Raw genomic sequence first — 20,169 nt, forward strand, 5'->3', positions numbered from 1 at the left:
ACCCGGCCCAAGCATCCACTGATCAGCCCATTGCCATATATTTATTTGCCTTTTCCAGAATTTTATATACAGGGGCTGGAGGAGTATATATCCCTCTTTACGCGGTCTCCCCCACCCTTCAATTGTAATGCAATTGAAGCTCACTCCTGTTGTCACTGCTGGCTCCTTTGGCTAATGGAATCGGTGAGCACAATTCTGCTGGGTGGAGCAGTTATTCATCCCCTCACCTTTTGATGGACATTTGTTGTTTCCAGTTTGGGGCTATCACAAAGCGCCTATGCGCATGGGTGTCCATGTCTTTGCAGGGACACATATTTTCATTGCTCTTGGGCGAGTACCTGAGAAGAATAGCTGGGTTATATGATAAATGAACATTTGCTTTTTTAAAGAAGCTGCCATTGTCTTCCAAAGCAACTGCACCATTTTATTGTCTATTCAAATCATTTGTTTATTTTTATTTGGGCTGTTTGTTTTACTATTGAGTTTTGAGACTTCTTTATATATTCTGGATACGATCCTTTTTTTTTTTTTTTTTTTGATTCTATTTATTTGAGAGAAAGAGATCATGAGCTGGGGCAAGGGCAGAGAGGGAGGGAGAAACAGACTCCCTGCTGAGCAGTGAGCCTGGCCTCCATCCCAGGACCCTGGGATCATGACCTGAGCCTAAGGTAAACACTTACTGACTGAGCCACCCAGTTACCCTGGATACAATTCCTTTATCAGATGTGTGATTGCCAAGTTTTTCTCTTAACAAGGCCCTGTATGGACTCTTAACTGCAAACCTTGATTGCCCCATTAATTCACCCATCTATCTACAAAGGGCAATGATAATCATTATCCCCCGGTCCCCAAGAAGCAAATAGGCTTGGAGAAGGGGAGGCCTTGTGATCTGTCGGTGGCACGGTGAATATTTGAACCCCAAACTCAGACTCTACCCACTGGGTCCATCCCTTCTTGGTGATTGGGGGCTGTCATGAGCCTCATCTCCCTGCAAACTCTGAGTATCTCTAAGGACAGAGAACCCTACTGTGTCCTGAGGCCGAAAGCAGGAATGAAAGAGCCAAGGCAATGTGCTTCTTCCATAACAGATTTATTTGCTGAACCTTCATGCCGAGCCTTGATAAACATGCAAGAGGATGAATTCGGAGCCTCAGGACCCATCCGGCTCCCAGGTGTCACCAATCAAGGCACTTTCCCAACAGCTGGGCAATACCTGGGACCCTGCTGCCCCCGTGCTGATGTTTTTTGCAGCTGTAGGCTGCTGCCCTGAGCACCCCTGTGCGGACGACAGCTCTAAGCCGGCCCCGTCTGGGCCAAAACACTGCCGGAGACTGGCCACACCTAATCTACCCATCCTCAAGGGTGTCCTGATAACAGGCTGAGATGGAGGGGTGGTGGTGGTGGGGTGCCGCTCAGCTACCATTCCCCTCACTCACCCCGAAGCATGTTCCCAGGGCCCAGCAGCAGCACAAGGCCCACCATAGAGCAAGCCAACTCCTCTGGGTGATTAAAGGAGCCCTGGAGGCCGCTAGCATGGGGGAGGCCCAATGTGTCTAGGGCCCGACAAGTACTCAGAACCCCTTTACAGACCTGGATCTTGGGGCCCCTGCCCAGCCAGCTGCATTTCTTTGGTTTAGGGGTGGCCTGAAGCCAAAGATAAGAACAAGCCTTCCTCACCCTCCGAGCTCTCAAGACTGGCCTAGATGTGTCAACTGAAGGCCTCCTCTGTGCCAGGTAACTTGTTGTGGGGGGGCGGGGGATGTTCTCTGATCCACAAACACAAATAGTCTAAAATGCAAAGCTGTTCTCAAGCACGAGGAACATCCATCAAGGCCTCCCCACCCGACTGCACGGTGCTTAAGAGTTTATAAGGCACACACCAGCACTTCCACACAGAGGAGGGCTGGGCGTCTCCACTATACAGAAGGGGAATGCAAGGCTCGGAGGGGGCAGCTTGCCCAATGTTGTCCAGGAGGAGTAGGTAAGAAGAGACAGAAGTCACAGCAGCTGCCTCACAGCAGACACTTAGGAATTGTCCATCAAATTCATGAGTCTCAACCTGACTTGAAGTTCTTTTAGAGTCAAGATGTAATTTTAGAGAGGAAATAATAGAACCAAGAATATAACTGCTAGGGTTTCTGGCTGGGGCCACTGCCCGGATGCTGTGGGCCTCCCCTCAAATAAAGCTGTGTTGCTATGGTGGCCTGGCAGAAAGAGAGGGACCCCTCCATTCCTACAAATGCCCCTCACCCCCATATCTCACTTAACCCCCCCACATCAGCCCTGGAGGGTGGACTGTCAAATGGCCCCAGTTTGCAGACTGGGAAGTAGAGGCCCGGAGAGGGGAGAGCTGAGTCCAGGATGCCCCCGCACCGGCTCTGAGGGTCTTGGGTCAGGGTTCTCTCCCTGGCACCCCTCAAGGCCTCTGGGCCACCCACTAATCTGCCTTCTTGGTCTTCTTCTTCCTGGAGCCCTCACTCAGCTCCTCTTTGGACTTAGCAGGCAGGGCTGAGTGTGGCGAGCCGGGCCCACCGCCACCATGGGACCCGCCATGGTTGTCATGGTGATGGTCGCCCCCCCAGGAGGTCCCAAACAGCACAGGGCAGATGTAGCCTTCCAGGACATCAAACGGGGAGCTGTGGGAGTGAGTGGCCGTCAGGAATACCTGAGGTGGGGTGGCAGAAGGACAGGGAGACAGCAAGACAAAGGGAGATGGAAGCGGAAAGCAAAGTGGGGGGAGGGGAGAGGAGGGAAGAGGGGAGAAAAGGTCAACTACGTCAAGGTCAGAGGTAGCACAGACCCATCCCTCTGGCTTTATGCACCCCCAGAAGGGTGACCAACTATCCTAGGCTTCCCAGGATGCAGGACTTCTGGTGCTGAAACCCAGACAGTATTGGGCACCTGGGGACAGTTGACCTCCTCCCTCCCCTTAGGGGTCCCCCAACCCTTGGGCTCAGAGAGGAACAATGCTTGGCCTGTGGCTGCTCACTCCCTTCCCCTTTCCAGTGGCCTATAGGTCCCCTCTCAGATCCATGGGGAGGACTCTGTAGTCCCCCAAGGCCCCTCCTGGGTGAGCTAACCCCAGCTCAAAGCCTCAGGATCAGACCAGGACCATTCCTTGTCTAGCCTGGGTCCTTGGTGTCCTGAGCATACCTTCTAGGGTCTGGTCCCTCAGCTTTCCATCGCTCAAGCATGAGGTCCTGATTGTCCAGACTCTATGCGCCCCTGCCCCACTCTCCAGCCTTTGCTCAGCCTGGACCCTCAAAAGGGTCTCCCCTGCTCAGAAGGCCTTATTCTCCTTACCTTGTCCCCACCTGCTGGACACTCCTCTTATCAGACCTTCCTCCAATGCACAGACCTAGTGCCTTAGGGTTGCCCTTTCTGGGACCCGAAACTGGAAACCTGAGCTCCCAAGCTGGAAGCTGGAAGTCAGGGCAGGAGGGCTTACCTTGCAGGACACCATGAACATGGTGAAGATGAAGATAAGGCTGGCTTTGGATACCGGGAGCCAGCGGGTCTGCTGGAGGGTGAAGAGTATGGCTCCGTACAAGCTGGCCTTTGTGGGGCTGGAGGGGGGCAGCCTCTGTTATTGTGGGATGCCATGTAGCTCAGGTCTTTTTCCCTCTGGCCCAGACCCTCTATTCCGCCTGCCCATTGCCACCCCAGCTTCTCCTGAGTGTGAAGCGGGATGATGCCTGCTTGCCAAGGATAAGGTGGTGTCTCCTTGCACGGTCAAGGGTGGCATATCTCTCTTTGGCCCAAAGAGAGATATGCCTTTCCCCCCGGCTCCTGGGAGGTATTCGCTAAGCCCTGGACATGCTTTGCCTGAGAGGAGTGTCTTTGTTTACTTGGGGACTTTGGGTCATACCAGTTAATAACGACGTGATTTAAGGTGGGGTCTTGGGCCACGTGGTATCAGCTCGACCTCTGGAGGGGCTGGAGACAGGGCAGGCATGCAGGCGGTCAGCTATGTCTGTGTGACCAAACCCCAGTAAAACACCGGACACCAGCACAGTGCCCCCGGAGGTGGGGTCACAACACATGGTTCTTCTTTTTTTTTTTTTTTCACATGGTTCTTCTTAACCTTCCCTTTCTTTCTTACAGGATAGGTTTTCAATATTTTAACTTGTTATGAAAGAGAGACCCGTGACTTCTGTTTCCAACGTCTGTTGTTCACTGCTGTCCTTAATGATGATAATTCTTCCGGATATTTCCAAAGCACTCACCAGGTGCCAGGGCCAGGGAGTTTATGAGTGTGATTCCATGGAGCCCTCACACTCAGCTGATGAGGTGGAAATAGAATCCAAGAAAGGAAACCACTTGCCTACTCAGTGGCAGGCAACACAACATTCTGGGGGCCCATTTCCTTGTCGGTGAACTGAGGGTGGGAGTAGATTTTTGGCAGGGACAAAATGAGATAATGCTCTTTTTTTTGAAGGGTGGAATGGGAATTTTCATTGGTATATAGGTGAGCCTTTAAAAAAATTTCTGTCATATTTTAATGGCTACCACTTTATTTATTGTAGATTGGGAGAAAATTTAACTAGTCCAAACCAATTAGGTTTTTAAAAATCTATAGGCTGGGCAGCCCGGGTGGCTCAGTGGTTTAGTGCCGCCTTCAGCCCAGGGCGTGATCCTGGAGACCCAGGATCAAGTCCCACGTCAGGCTCCCTGCATGGAGCCTGCTTCTCCCTCTGCCTGTGTCTCTGCCTCTCTCTTTCTCTCTCTGTGTCTCTCATGAATAAATAAATAAAATCTTTAAAAATAAATAAATAAAAATAAAAACTCTATAGGCTAAATGTAGCATGGAGCCCGAGGTCAGGTTCTGGATGCTGCCACAAGGTCCTGTCCACGTAGTCCCAGCCACACTCCCCACCAATGCCCTGTATCCCATGCTCTGTACTCCTCATTCCCACCCATATTCTGTACCCTGACCCTGCGGAACTGGGCAGAATCATTGCTCTTTTCTGACTTGACATTGGCAGAGGTGCTCACCTCTGTCCAGAGACTCCTCCTTTGCCAGAAAACTCCTACTCACTCTTCAAAACCCAAATCAACCCAAATCAACTCCCTGCTGCTCTGCCTGTCCCTTTCCTCTAGGCAGAACCATGACTCCCCTTCTGTTCCATGACCTCTGGAAGCTTCTGAAAGACAGAATCAGGCTTCTAAGTTACCAGGGCATCCAACCCAGGGTTGGGCCCCAGAGGCACCTATACGTACAGGAAGGATGGGGCGGGGGATAGGATACTCACAAGGACATGTGCAGGATCTCATTGGTCTCTGGCTTCCAGACCCCTCGGAGCAGCTGCTCAAAGTTGGACATGAGGGCGACACCAGAGCCTACGAGACAGGGTGCTCCTGAATGAGCCTGCCACCTCCAGCTCCCCATTCTTCTTGGCTGAGTTCCCAAGGAAGCAGCTTCTCTGCTCCTAGAGTCTTTTCCAGAGGGACACTGAGGCTGGGTGTATGATAATCAGTTGCAGTGGGGAAACTGAGGCTCAGGAGGATTACATGCATACTTGGAACAAAACCCGCATGAAGGAATTGAGATCATATTCTATCTGCAAGGTATGTTTTGAACAACAGCGTTGTCTGCCCTGATCCTCCTAGTCCAGGACCCTGAGCCGTGCATGAGGCTTTTGGAAGTCTCTCCATCCTAGGCTCTCTCCTCCTTAGGGCTCTGAACTTTCAGTCCTTCTCAAGCCATTTGCCCTCTGGGAGGCATGCTATACCCCTAGGGAATTCGTTCTATAGCACAGGCTTCCTGGAGAGCGAATAAGGAGACCCATATGGGACATAATGGCTGAAGTTCTAAAAGAACCTTTCCATTTACTCCAAATGTACTGGTCAAAGAGGCTTGGACACCTACTCCAGGAATGGCCACACTGAGGTCCCTGGTATGTACCACTGGACCAGTAGTTCATATCTGGAATGACTTTGCCCCCAAGGAGGCATTTGGAAATATCTGGAGACATTTTTGGTTGTTGCAACTGGGGTGAGGCTACTACTGGTGGGTTAAGGCCAGGAATGCTGCTCAACATCCTACAATGCAAAAGACTGCCTCCACCACAGGGCATGATCCAGCCCCATGTGTCAATGGTGCTGAGTACACTGTGGCTCAGTGGAGGGTACTTCTAAGCCCTGGCATTTTGGCAGTACCCACTTTGGTATAAGGGAGCAGGGATGAGGTGCCCAGTGGTATTAGCACCTGCTTGAGCCTCCTTTCCCTGTCTTTCTGTTACTCTTGCTGCACTTCTACAATTATTGTTGGATTGTCTATTTCTCCTTTAACTTCTTTCAGTTTTTGCTTTATATATTTTGGTGCTGTTTTTAGGTGCCTATATGTGTATAATTGTTATATCTTCCCAATGGGTTGACCCATCACTGTAAAGTGCTCCTCTTTATTTTTAGTAACATTTTTCGTTTTAAAGTCTATCTTGGTCTGCCTCTTAGCACAGCTAGAGGAGAAGGAAAAGGAGGACTTCAAAGTAGTAGGAATGGATGCTGAATTCAGAGGACCTGGAGTCAAACCTAGCTGCACCCCCTTAGCTGTGTGACCATGTGGAAGTCATTTCATTTCCTTCCTCAGTAAATAGGGGGTGATGTTAGACTTCTCCCGAAGCAAAGTCTTAAGAATCAAATGAGATTAAGCTGTGTAAAGGCCTCAACTCAAGTCTGCCCTGAGTCATAAAGTCTTAACTTGGGGTCCACGAACCCACACAGGAAACAGAACTACTTCATTTTCATGTGCCTCACTGAAATACACACTTTCCTTCCATTGTGAAGGAAGGCAGTAAGCTGATAAGGATTTGCAAGGCTGTGACTCCAACACCAATGGAATTCATGGATTTTTTTCCTTTTTCACAATCCCATTGTTGCAGATGGTTTCATAATATCATTTGTGCTCGACAACACTTCAAAAGTTCAGAAATACCTATGTGCTAAATGAATGGTCTCTTACTTAATGCATTGGTAAAGATGTATAAAATTACTGTATCATATTAAAACTTTTTGGTAACTATTTTATTAAAAATTTTTTTGATAACTATTTTAAAATAATGGACCTCTTTTATCATCCTGTATATTTTATCTTATGCATTTAGAAACATAAAAGTCTTTACCGGGCTCAAAGAGGACCATGGCCCACAAAGGTTAAGGACCGCTGTAGTTATAGGGGTGTGGTTTCTTCTCCAGGAGGCATTTGGCAACATCTAGAGACATTTCTGGTTGTCACACAGGTGGGTGCTACTGACATCTGGTGGGAGGTGGCCAGGGATGCTGTTCAATATGTTACAAAGCACAAGACAGCACCCACCACGAGGATGATCTGACACCAAACATCAGTAGTGTCGCAGTTGAGAAAACCTGCTTGAGAGACAGGTGTCATTGTCTCGTTGTCCTATTTATCCCTGACAGTTAAATTCTGGAAGAACCTTCCCACTAACTTTAAAGCTGTTGGCTAATGAGGCTGGACTCCCACAACAGTCCTCTGAGCCTGGAGTAATGTCTGGCCTGACATGTACCACTGAGCAGGGGTTCTCAACTGAGGTGACTTTCCTTGTAATCATGGTCCTGTTTACCTTTGACCCAGCCAGTGGCAATCATGACGAACCACCCGTGGTGGTAGTGGTGATGGGCGTGATGGATGCCCACGGCGATCTTCCGGACTCTCACTACCTCCTTCATGGCCACGAATATAAGTTTCACAGGCAGGAAGCAGACACACTTGTAGAAAAGGTCCAGAGGGCAGAAGAAAATCAAGTACCTTTGGGGAGAGAGCATGGAATGTCAGGGGGAAACAGACTGTTGGGGGTCCCTGGGAGATGAGATGGTGCCCAGATCCCCCTCCCCAACTTGCCGGGCTCAGGAGAGAGCTGGGCAGTGGACAGCAGTGCATTCAGGTCCACCGTGGAGGTTCTGTGATGGGTCCTGTTTCCTCCAACCTCCTGCCTCCCACTTCCCAGGTGGCTGGATCACCCCTGCCCCCAACTCTGCTCTCCCACACCCCACCAGCCTGACAGTGCTTACCAGACAGCTGAGGCCAGCAGGACGCTGGAATTGTTGCTGAAGTAGTCGATCAGGGGCTCCCCAAGGAGAAGATCAGCCAAGATGTAACTCCCGAAGCAGTGCAGCATGGCACACAGCCAGGATGCCATGGGATGGCGTCGGGAAAGCTCGACTGCTCCTGGGGGGCATGGGGGTATCCCCACTGTCACCAGGGTGCCAAGGGTCTGCTTTGTCCCCATACCCTCTGGTCAGCCCATCCTAATTCAACTGCCTTGCAGCTTGCCCACTTCAGGGGAAGAACTCAGGCTCAGAGAGGGGACAATGATGGTACTGCCAGCTTACATTTAGCAAGCACTTCCAGGTCTCAGACGCTGGGTTTACTTTTATATGAAGGACTCGTTAAATCCTCATTGATAATCACAGCCAAGGGATCACTCTCGTTATCCCTATAAGAGAGGGAGGCGTGGACACAGAGCAATGTACAGATGGGAACACTTCCATGCGGCTTCTCCCGCCTTGGGCTGATGCCAAGATCCCTACAGGCTCATGCCTGCCCTCTTGGTCTCTCCCTCTTTTTAAATTCTTTTATTGTGGTAAAATATACATGAAATGTGCTACTTTAACCATTTTTAAGTGCCCAGCTCAGGGGGCATTAAGCACATTCACATTGTCATGTGACCCTCACCACCATCCATCTCTAGGACTTTTTCATTGTTCTCCACTGAAACTCTGTCCCCATTAAACACAGACTCCCTATTCCCTCCCCCAGCCCCTGGCTCCCACCATCTACTTTGTCTCTGTGAATCTGACTGCTCTAGGGACCTCAGGTGAGTGGAATCACATAGTATTTGTCCATTTGTGTCTGGCTTATTTCACTCAGGATAATGTCAAGGTTCATTCACACTGTGGCAGTGTCGAATTCCTTCTTTTCTAGGGCTAAACAATATTCCATTGTATGGATATTCCACAGTTTGTTTATTCACTCATCCATCAATGGACATTGGAGTTTTTCTCACCTTTTGGCTATTGTGAATAATGCTGCTAAGAACATAAGTGTACCAATGTCTGTTTGAGTTCCGGCTTTCATCTCTTTTGGGGATATACCCAGAAGTAGAATTGATGGATTTTTTTGAGGAACTGTCATATTGTTTTCCACTGCGGCTGTACCATGTTGCATTCCTACCAGTGGTTCACAAGGGTTCCAACTTCTCTGCATCCTCCCCAACATTTGTTGTCTTCTGTTACAAGCTAGTGGCATAGAGAAGGAGCAAAGACACAAAAGCAGAAATGGCCAAGCACAAATGCCATCCTCTGGGAAGGCTTCCTTGCTCTGCTAGGTCAGTCACTCCTGCCTCTGGGCTCCCATGACCCTGTGGACTTCATCCTATTATGGGTCTCAGTATTTTATTTAATTTTTAACACTAAGAGAAGGTAGATTAGAGATTGCTTAGGCTGGAGGGAATAAGGGAGATGGGAGGGTGACAGCTAAAGGATACAGATTTGTTTCTGGAGTTGATGGGTACACAATTCTGTGAATATACTAAAAACCAATGAATGGGATGCTTTATAATTTTTATTTTTAAAAAATATTTAATTTCTATGAGAGAGCAAGAGAGTATAAGCAGGGGGAGTGGTAGACGGAGATGGAGAAGCAGACTCCCTGCTAAGCAGGGGGCCAGATATGGGGCTTGATCCCAGGACCCTGGGATCATGACCTGACCCAAAGGCAGATGCTTAACCAGGTGAGCCACCGAGGTGTCCCGAATGGGATGCATTCAATGGGTGAATTGGGTGGTATGTGAATTATGACTCAATAAAGCTGTTATAAAATAAGGACAACAGAAAAAAGGTGACTTATTTCAGTTTCTGTAACTGAGGATACACACTCATAAATGATAGTAAACTGAGTCTTTGTATAAACCCAGGGCAACAAAATACAAAAAAGAATGGTCTGGTCTTGCTTAGCAAAGAGAAATAGGAATCCAATCCATCAAGAAGATGGCTCAGTGCAGTGGCCTCCAATTTGGCTGTATATCAGCATTGCCCGGGGACTTCACAAACCAGATACTGGAGATCCATCCCAGAGCATCTCAGTTGGTCAGTCTGGGGTATGGCTGAGCTTATGGACTTTTTAGTGTTCCTGGTGATTCTGATGGGCAGCAATGTTAAGCACCACACAGAGATAGAAGAATGAGCTGGCTGATGTCCTGCAGCCCTGATAACCCAAGATCATCTATCTGTGGCTAGGAGGATAGGCTCTCAAGGACAAAGGTTTTCAAACTGTGTTCGTAGGAACCCTGGGGCTTGAACTCATGACCTGGAGATCAAGAGTCATACATTGTATTGACTGAGTCAGCCAGGCACCTCCTATCTTTATGTTAATGTGGTCATATCTCCCTATGGCCACACCCCCAAGTTGCGCCCTGGGTGTCTCCTGGTGTGACAACTGTGTCATCTAGACTCCTCCCCTCCCCGACTAGTTTCACTTTCCAGAGAATGCCTTTAGGATTAAGTTGTCAGGCACAGCTATTTAGCTCTCAAGGCCAGGGCTGGTACCAATAACTCTCCTTAAGCAATTCACTTGAATCTAATGACAATTCCACTCAGTGTGGGCGTGAGATGACAAGGTTACATGTGATCTATTAATCAAAAACTAATCAAAAGATATGATCTGTTCAGGTTTGTTTGTTTTTTTTTAGATTTATTTATTTATTTTAGAGAGAGCGCATGCACTAGTGGAACTCAGGTGGGGGAAGGGAAGGAGGAGAGGGAGAGAGACTCTCAAGCAGACTCCCTGCTGAGCACGGACCCCCCCCCCCCCCACACCAATGCAGGACTTGATCTTATGACCCCCGAGATCATGCTCTGAGCTGAAATCAAGCTTTGGTGAGTAGGGAGAACTCATCAGTCTTACCTGCAGCTGCACCCCCAGCACATGGTGGTGTGACACATAGTAGCTGCCCAAAAAATAGTTGTGAGTGAATGAACTACTGCCCTCATGGAACTTACATTCTAAATGTGGACGAACACCTCCTAGGCATTGAGGTTGCTGGGTACTGTGGGTCGCGCTATAACAAAACCTCCCCTGTTCCACATATTTGTGGAGTTACTATTTTGTCCCAGGCAACTATATGCCTTCACTCTGCCCTTGAGAGCTTTTAACCACACATAATATGAGGATCAATATCCCCACTTGCAGTGAGTTATGTGGGGGGCCAGTGTCCCCCTGCCCAGAATTCACATCTACCAGAACTTTAGAACGTGACCTTATTTGGAACAGAGTCATTGTAAGGTCTTTCATTCCAAGAAACATGAAGCTCACTCCCTTCTGTAGAAGGAGCTGCCTTCTTAGCTTGGTCAACCTCACAGAGAAGTAGGGGTGGGTGGTGGAAATATCTGCCCCTCCTCCAGAGGGGGAAAAGCCCAAGTTTTCCTCTACACACACATTGGGAATTGGGAGGATCTACAGGCATAACCACCTTGGAGGCAATTTGCTAATACTGAGCGAATCTGAGGCTGTGCATTGCTTATGTCTTAGCAATTCTGTTCCTCGCTACTGACCCAAAAGAAACCAGCAAAGGAGATGTGGAAAGGATTTCACTGCCACATTGTCACAGTGGAAAAGTAAAGTCTATATCTTTCAGTGATGGGGTGGAGAGTCACACACAGAGTCAGTATTTAAAAGTGAACTGCATCTACATCCAGGCTCAACCGCATGTGTCACTGCTTTCCTATGGGGCTGGATCATTTCCTGCTGCAGTAGGGGCTGTCCTGTGCTCTTGGGATGAAGAGCAGCATCCCTGGCTTCCACCCACTAGATAGCAAGGGCATGTTCCTACCCTGGTTGTGACAGCCGGAACTGCCTCCAGATATTGCCAAATATCCCTGGGGACAAAATCTCTTCTGGAGATAAATCAACATGGATAAATCCTTTGCGGTTATTACGGAGTAATAAGGTTAAGTTGCAAACTGATATATTTACGTATATTTTATGTATATATTTAAAACACAACACACTCTGAGTAGTTCATAGACACGTATATAGTGAGAAAGTGTAATTACAGGCATGAAACAATACACGGGGATTTTAGGGTGGTGGTCACATCTAGAGAGGGAGGAGGGAAAAGGGATGAGGTTGGCTGTGTCTCTCAATCTATTTATTAATAATCATCTGAAGTGGGGCAAGTGGGTGGCACAGTTGGTTAAGTGATCGAATCTTAGTTTTGGCTCAGGTCATGATCTCAGGGTTGTGGGATCAAACCCTGAGCTGGGCTGCACATTCAACTTGGAGTCCGTTTGAGATTCTTTCCCTCTCCCTCTGCCCTTCCTCTCAACTTGCATATTCTCTCTCAAATAAATGAGTAAATAAATAAATAAATAAATAAATAAATAAATAAATAACATCTTTTTAAAAAATTTGAAGCAAATCTATGTTCACATCTGTTAAGTCTGTGTGGAGGGGAAAGAGGTGTCTGTGATACATGTTCTGTGTGTATGAAATATTTAATCACCCAAACTAGCAAAAACAAGAGTCACCTGGAAAGCTGGTAAGCAGGAGGGACACGGGGTGCTCATCTGTTTCATCATACTGGGCTCCACAGGCTCCCTCATCAGACCCTCACTACCTGTCCCCTCTCTGATGGCCATGATCAGAGGTCCAGGAATAGGAGGTGGGCAGGGGGGAACTGTGCTATATCCTACTGGAAGAACCCAGCAAAACGTTCTGGAAGACTCTTAAAAAATCATGTTCACAAGCAGCACTATTCACAATTGCTAAAGGGTAGAAACAACCCAAGTGTCCACCAACAGATGAATGGATAAACAAAATGTGGTAGATTCACACAATGGAATATTATTTAGTTTTAAAGAGGAATGAAGTCCTAGCATACACTACAACATGGACAAATCTTGAAAACAAGCCAGACACAAAAGGTCACATAGTGTATGATGTCATCTATATTAAATGTCCAGAACAAGTAAATTCATAGAAACAGAAAGCAGATGAGTGGCTGCCAGGGGCCGGGGCCTGGGGGGATGGGGAGTGACTGCTCATGAGGATGGGGTTTCCTTTTGGGGTGAGGAAAATGTTCTGAACCTACATATTTCATAGAGGTAGAATCATATAGCCTTTTGCCTCTGGCTCTTTCACTGAGCACAGTATTTTTTTAAAACATTTTTTGCTTTAAGTTACATATCTTTTAAGATTTTTTAAAAAAGATTATTTATTTATTTATTTACTTATTTATTTATTCAGAGAGAGAGAGAGAGGCAGAGACACAGGCAGAGGGAGAAGTAGGCTCCATGCAGGGAGCCCAACGTGGGGCTTGATCTCAGGTCTCCAGGACCACAGTCCAAGCTGCAGGCAGCGCTAAACCACTGCGCCACCACAGTATTTTTAAGGGCAATTTTCATTTTTCTCTGCTGTAAGATAGTCCATCTTAGGAATAGATCACAAGTTATCTACCCATTCTCTTATGCAAACTACATTTTATAATCAGGAAGCATGCCTAATAAGAGTTGTTTGACAGAAAGTTATAAACACAATCCTCTTTCTCTTCGCCACCCCCAATTAACCATGTGACCTTGGACAAATCATTTTTCTTCTGTGTCCTGCTCCTTCTGTCAGGTGTGAACCCCAATCCTTTCTTTTCCTAGCTCCTAACAAGGGCTGGAATTGAAATTTCCCTCTTCAATCTCACCCTGGAGTTACAAGCCCAGAGTGCATCTTTTCCCTGCCCTCGAAGTTGTCCTAAGTCTCAGCATTTACAAAGGTCCTACAGTATGAAGCAGAATGTTCTCTTCTCTTCTCTGGGGTGTCTATTTAAAATGCTGCCAGCTGAGAGTTAATCCTTTGGAGCAGCTGGTGGGTCCTGCAAGGGCTGGGTCAGGTGAGGCACCCATGTTTTGCAGAAATGGATACCTCTGCATCTAAAAATAACCCATAGGGGTTGAATTCTTTCCAGGGTCATTCTTGTGCCCTCTGGGACCATCCCAGGGACTGAGGCCACGGAGCCCGGGGTGGAGGTAGTTTGTGGGAGTAAAGCAGGCTCCCGTGTTTGCACCATGGGTGAGTCCTGGTGGAAAAGTCACTGACTCAGGTTCGGCTCTGCTGCTAACTCTGGTGTGGCCTTGAGCAAATAAATGGTCTCCACCAGCCTCAGCTTCCTCTGCTTTCAAAAGAAGAACATGAGAGCACCCCCTGCCAAGTTGTATCATCGATGATTCAATGGGGTGTGTATGATTGTCAATATGATTCTTAGCATTATCAAACTTATCTCAGCAACCCCAGAAAGAGCAAGGTCAGCCTCCCCATTGCCACAGAGGCCAAGACGGAGGCTGATGGGGGATGAGCCTGCCCTGAAGATCCTTAGCAAGGTGATGCTAAGAACCTTCCCTCTAGCTCTTTCCCTTTGCCATACTCCTTCCTGAGTTCTCTTGCTGGGTTTTGGGGCAGCACCAGGAACCAAGAGAATGTGGATTGCAATCCCAGGTTGGCCACTAAAGCACTCCCCTCTCATTGGGGGAAGCTTTTGACTCCTGTCTCTGGGCCTGAACGGGCGTATTTGTGTATCATGAGGGTGCTATCTAGTGACCCACCATCCCAGTTGGCCTGACCAAGGGGTTTCAGGGATGTGGGACTTTTGGTGCTTGTTCTAATGGAACCTGGGCGAGGTGATCACCCCAGTGCTATTATTCCTTTCAAAGGGCACCAGTGAAGACAAAAAGAAATTGCTTAGTGCTTAGCAATTATGCACAAGTGATTCTTAGCATGGAATTGAAATGGAAAGTACCTGTGGGTGGAAATTTTAGCTGATGGATTTCTAAAAATCAGCTCTGCCTTAGGAGGGAGGAGGAAGCCGTGACTGCGTCCCTAGTTCTGGCCTGAGATAGGCACTATAACAGTCCCTCTCTGGGGTCAGTGTCTTGTCTATGGATGGCAGGGAAGCACTAGAAGGTTCCCAGGGCTCTGCAGTGGCTCTGTGCTCTTTAATCTGAGGTCTAAACATGGGAAGTATGTTTACAGAGCTTCTCAATGACTTGAAGGCAAGTCTTCTCCTGAGCCTTCAAGCTCGGGTGTCTGCCTTGGTTTCTTCCCCTGTAAGAGATGGCAGCCCCTGCCTTGCAAGGCTGGAGGATAGTCAGCCCTCCACCCTCAAAAAGCTTACAGTTCATGCAAGATGTTTCAAAACAGGGGTCAAGGAGCTGTCTCCTTAGCCCCACATTATTTATTTTAGAAGATGTTCAAACTGCAACCAAGATGTCTATTCAGTAGATGAGTAACTATGATGCATATATACTATGGGATATTACTCAGCGATGAAAAGAAATGAATTCTCAAGCCACAAGAAGACATGGAAGAAGCTTAAATGCCTATTACTAAGTGAAAGAGGCCAGTCTGAAAAGGCTACATACTGTATGGTTCCAATTCTATGATATATTGCAAAAGCTAAAACTATGGAGACAGTAAAAAGATTGATAGTTGTCAGGGGCTTGGCGGAGGGGGCAGGATGATTATGTGCAGCTTGGGGGATTTTTAGGTTAGTGAAACTACTGTATGATACTGATATGGTGGATACATGTTATACATTTGTCAAAGTCCACAAAATGTACAACACAAAGTAACCCTAATATAAATTCTAGACTTTGGTTGATAATATGTGGTAGTGATAATATAATTATAATGATGTAGGCTCATTGATTATAACAAATGTACCCCTCAGTGCAGAATGTTGATGGTGGGGATGTCAGAGAGTACATGAAAACTGTACTTTCAGCTTAATTCTGCTGTGGATCTAAGGCTGCTCTAGAAAACAGTCTATTAATTTTTTTAAGAAAAAATGTTATTCTTATTTAAAAATTTTTTAAATTTATTTTTACAATTTTTTTAAAACAAAAAAAAATGTTTGAGCAGCCAATCCATAAACATAGGGAACTGAAAATCACATTTCCAGCTAATCACTTTCCAGCTTCCCTTGAAAAATCACTTCTGGATGTCTGGATCTCACCTGGGGACAGTACCCACCTGGCTGGCTTACTGCTTCCCATATATCACCTGCCTGGCCCTTGAAAGCATTGGAGTTTGAGACTCAGTCTAGATTATTGGTTCTCAACTGGGGGCAGTTACATCTGGCGACATTTCCAGTTGTCACAATTGGGTGTGCTACCAGCATCTAGTGGGTTGAGCCAGAGATGCTGTGAAATATCCTGAAATGCCTGTAATAGCCTCCACCTACAGAGAACGATCTGGCCCTCACTGTCACTTAGGCAGAGGTTGGACAACACTGGTGCACAGAGTTGATTCTTAGCTGGGGAACTTAAAAAAAATACTGACACTGGTACCGTGCATAGTGCTCCTGATTCAAATGGAGGAGTGCTGTCGGAACAAGAGGAGTCTGAAAAGCTCCCCAGGTGAGTTGAATGTGGAGGCATATTTGAGAACCACTGGTCTGGAAGGTTCTTTGGTTAGGCTGAGGCTTAAAAGTGTCCAGGACTATCATTCATTCATTCAATCATGCAGCCGACATCCACTGCTTCCTCTTCTCTTCTTGCAGAGAGTTAGGGGTCCTGGAGCTGAGCCAGACCTGGTCCTCTCTGCCCTGTTAAGGAGCTCCAGGTCTAAGAAGGAGCTCCTGCCTCTTTTCATCCATCACTTCTTAAATGTTATGCAGATTCTGGTTCAGCAGGTCTGGGTGGGGGAGGGCCTGGCATTGTGCATTTCTTAACCAGCTCCCAGGGGCCATAGATGCTGTTCACCTGAGGACCACACTTCGAGCTCTGTCCTCATTCAGGATTCTCATGAAAGCCTGACCCAGAAAATGCCCGCATCCCAGGAAACACATCCTCCCACGGCCTTACAAATAATTGTAACAAGTGCCTTAGACCCTACTACCGACAAAGCTCTCAATACATCTTCACAATAGCCAGGCAGAAGAGTTCAGGATTATGTTCTGACGAGCCTATTTCATAGGCTAAAGCTCATGGAGGCGCAGTAACCAGCCTGATATTTAGTCAGTGGTAGAGTAAAACATCTGACTCTTAATTCAGAGATTTTTCCTAAAAGCCAGCTTGGCTGTCAGCTTCACAGGTGTGCTACCTTTGCAGTTGCCCAAGACCCTGTGTTTGGAAGGGTCCCACATTCAGCTTAGTGCTCTGTTGTCTCCATCTTGAAATTCTGAATTTCTGAGTGAGGGGCCCTGTAGATTCTGTAGCTGGTTCTGTAATCTGGCACATAGATTCTGGGAAGAAACCTTTATAGAGGCTCAGCAGGAACACCAAACAGGGGGCTAACAGCTAGGTCCAACACTTCCCTTTTCTAAGGGGAAGCAAGTACCCCAGGGAAATTGCAGTGAGTCTTGGGGTCTGGCAGACCTGGGTTTGCCTCCCAAGGCTGTCATCTACCAGCTGTGGGACCACAGGTTCGTTGCATATGTAAATTAGCTTAGCCACTATTTCCTATTTCCCCAGGTACAAACAGAGGGGGTTTGAATTGGGCAAGGGTTTCTGAATCTTGACAGCATGCAGTAATCACTGGGGAGGGGAGCTTGAAACATGGGCATGCAGGGCCCTATCCCAGATATTCTAATTCAATTTTTCTGGAGTGGAGATGAGATGGGGGGTTAAAAGCCCCCGGGAGACCCTAATAAGCAGCTAGAGTTATGAACCACTGAATCTTCCCTACCTTCAGGAACCTTCAGGCTCCAGTACCTCTAGTTCAGATGATTTATTTACTCTGGCAGAAATATCTAGACCCCCCTCCCTCCCCTCGCATGCTCCCAGCCAGTGAGGACCTCTTTCCTCTAGACACTTGTGTCCTACATCCTTACATGGCTCCAGCCCTCTACAGTTATAGATTTCCCAAGGTGTGCTAGGTTCTGTACTTGCCCAAGGGACTGGCCAGAGCCACCAAAAATTCATCTTAGACAAGGAAATGCAGTCCTGTGCTCATGCTAAGACATACAAAGCTTATTTTGCTTTGCAAAGTAACTGATCTGCAGAATAGCTTTTAAAGAATAGGCTCTGGCTTGTGAACGGGCAAAAATAAAATGGAACAAAAATACTTGGCAAGCAGAGTATGATCCCATTTGCATAAAATCGTGCTTTACCATCTCTAAGTACAGGGTTATAAAGGCACAGAAGAGAGGTCTGGAAGGATGGGCAATACCTCAACGTAATGATCTCTTTTGCGTTTCTCAGCTTGATTTTTAAATACACAGAAGCCCCCTTTTTTATAATTTGAAAAAAAAAGGTATTCCATTTCGGAGAGGAGAATACAGGGGTAATTTACATCTAAGTGGGAGAAAGGGTCACTAAGTTTCGGGATGACAGATCCCTTTTCTAAAGCTAAATTCTCTAGTCCGTTTCGTTTGCTGGTGTGCTATACTTGTTAAAACGCTAGGAGATGAACAAGAAACATTCAGTGAGCCTTATCTAAAAATAGAGCACATTCTAAGGAGGCTATTTACCATTATCTAAAAAAAAAAAAAACGCTTAAGAAAAAAAAAAAAAAAACCAACAACAACCCAAGAACCAGAGTCTCTTTTTCCTTCTGCGATTCTCCGCGAGGGTCTGGAGCTGGCGGCCGTACGCTAACCCCAAGTCACCCTGCCCTACGGCCGATGCTGCTCAGTAAGTAGAAAGGATCCGCGCCACGGCTGGAAAAATTCCCGCCGGGAGCAGGAGACCCAGCTCCGCTCGGCCCGAGGAGGAGGGGAGATCGCCCCAGGGCCGCAGCGGAGCGGGGGCACCGGTGTCACTTTCTGCGAACAGGATTACTGCCCCCAGCACTGCCGGCCCTTATATAGACACTCAACAGCCGCTCGGGCTCTGCGCGCCAAGGGCAAGGAGGGAGGTCACGGCTGCAGGCGGCCAGGACACCTGGGCAGGCCAGCAGCGCCGACCCCCGCCTGCGCCCTCACCATGGCCTGTGCCGCTTCCTCAAGTCCACGCGACCCTGCCGGGACCCCTGACCTTCTCTCCTAGCCCCCTCCCCAGCACCCGTTCCCTCCGCTCTGTGCAGCCGCATTCCTCTCCAGCCCTCCCCCACCCCGGCCCCCCCATCCCGGGGGCTTCTCTCCTTGCCCTCCCTCTGGTCTTCTCCCTCCTCCTGCCCTCTCCCCGCGGAGGAACCGCACGATCCCGGCACCTGCTGCTCCCCGGATCCAGCCCCGGGGGCTGTGCCCCGCCACGATCGGGGGCTTCCCGCACCTCGCCACCCGCAGGTTTACCCCCGCCCCGCGATGCCGGCCCCCACGGGCTCCTCGCCCTGGCTCACCTGGCTCATACTTGAGGTAGAGGATGGAGACGATGAAGTAGCTGAGGTCGAAGACGGGGAAGAGCGGCACCCGCGAGAAGCTGAGCGCCAGCTCGCCTAGGCTCAGCGCCGAGAGCAGCTCCATGGCGCCCGCCGGGTCCCACCCCAGACCCCGGCCCAGTCCGTCCCGCAGCCCGCGGCCCGGCGACTGCGCCCCCGCCGCTGGACCCGCCCCCGCCCGCCAGGCACCGCCCCCAACCCGGCCCCCGTGGGAGAGGAGGCGGGTCGCCCCGGGGCGGGTGGTGGGGCCGTCTTGTCCCCAAAAGCCGTCGGTGTCCCAGACTCCGTCCCTCGGGCCATCACGACCCTCGTCAGCCCAGCAGGGAGGGTGTAGGGGTCCCTATGGTGTGATTTGGACAGGCTGGCTGCCCATTGGGGGGTCCTGCATCCAGGAGGGATGGATCAGTCAGGACTCCTTAGGACCCACGTCCCCCGGAGCCCTTGGATCGCGACCTGCATCCTCTGTGGGTCCCGGCCAGTTGCGAACCCCATCTTCCCGTGCCCTAGAGGGTCAAGACCCCCGTCCTTTACGGAGCTGTCATGACGCTAGGCCTCCGTGGGGCTCCGTAAGTCATGACCTCCATTCCCCACCGGGATCCCGATTCTCCGAAGGGACAGCTCGGTCGGCCCTCCGCCCCCCGTAGCTCCAGCCTAGTGGGGATCCCTGCCTCCCCCCGCGGGAATCCTGCCCGGAGAGCCCCCTGCGTCAGGACCCATTCATTCCCCAGTGCGGCTCAGGGGGCAGGAGGCCGGGTTCCTCCGGAAGCCGAGCGGGAGACCCCAGCCCAGAAGGAATAGTTACAGCGCCAATCCTCCAGCGCGCCGGGGCCACACGCCTGCGCGGCACGCCT

The 20,169-nt window shown here is 49.0% G+C and overlaps 1 protein-coding gene across 2 annotated transcripts; it reads right to left on the reverse strand.

Moving 5' to 3' along the window:
• Window positions 1-1,071: 1,071 nt before the first annotated feature.
• On the reverse strand, window positions 1,072-19,494 carry TMEM38A (transmembrane protein 38A). Of its 2 annotated transcripts, XM_038566952.1 has the most exons (7): window positions 19,280-19,306; window positions 8,350-8,453; window positions 8,029-8,185; window positions 7,581-7,765; window positions 5,253-5,340; window positions 3,449-3,566; window positions 1,072-2,665 (listed from the first exon to the last, which is right to left on the reverse strand). In XM_038566952.1, the coding sequence occupies exons 3-7, from the start codon at window positions 8,154-8,156 to the stop codon at window positions 2,438-2,440; spliced, it is 747 nt and encodes a 248-aa protein (XP_038422880.1). In that variant the 5' UTR covers window positions 8,157-8,185; window positions 8,350-8,453; window positions 19,280-19,306; the 3' UTR covers window positions 1,072-2,437. The 2 variants fall into 2 exon arrangements, with proteins under 2 accessions (XP_038422880.1, XP_038422879.1); XM_038566951.1 differs by lacking the exon at window positions 8,350-8,453 and having other exon boundaries at window positions 19,280-19,494.
• Window positions 19,495-20,169: the final 675 nt, after the last annotated feature.

Source organism: Canis lupus, chromosome 20 (genome assembly GCF_011100685.1).
Source record: "Canis lupus familiaris isolate Mischka breed German Shepherd chromosome 20, alternate assembly UU_Cfam_GSD_1.0, whole genome shotgun sequence".
Lineage (NCBI taxonomy): Eukaryota > Metazoa > Chordata > Mammalia > Carnivora > Canidae > Canis > Canis lupus.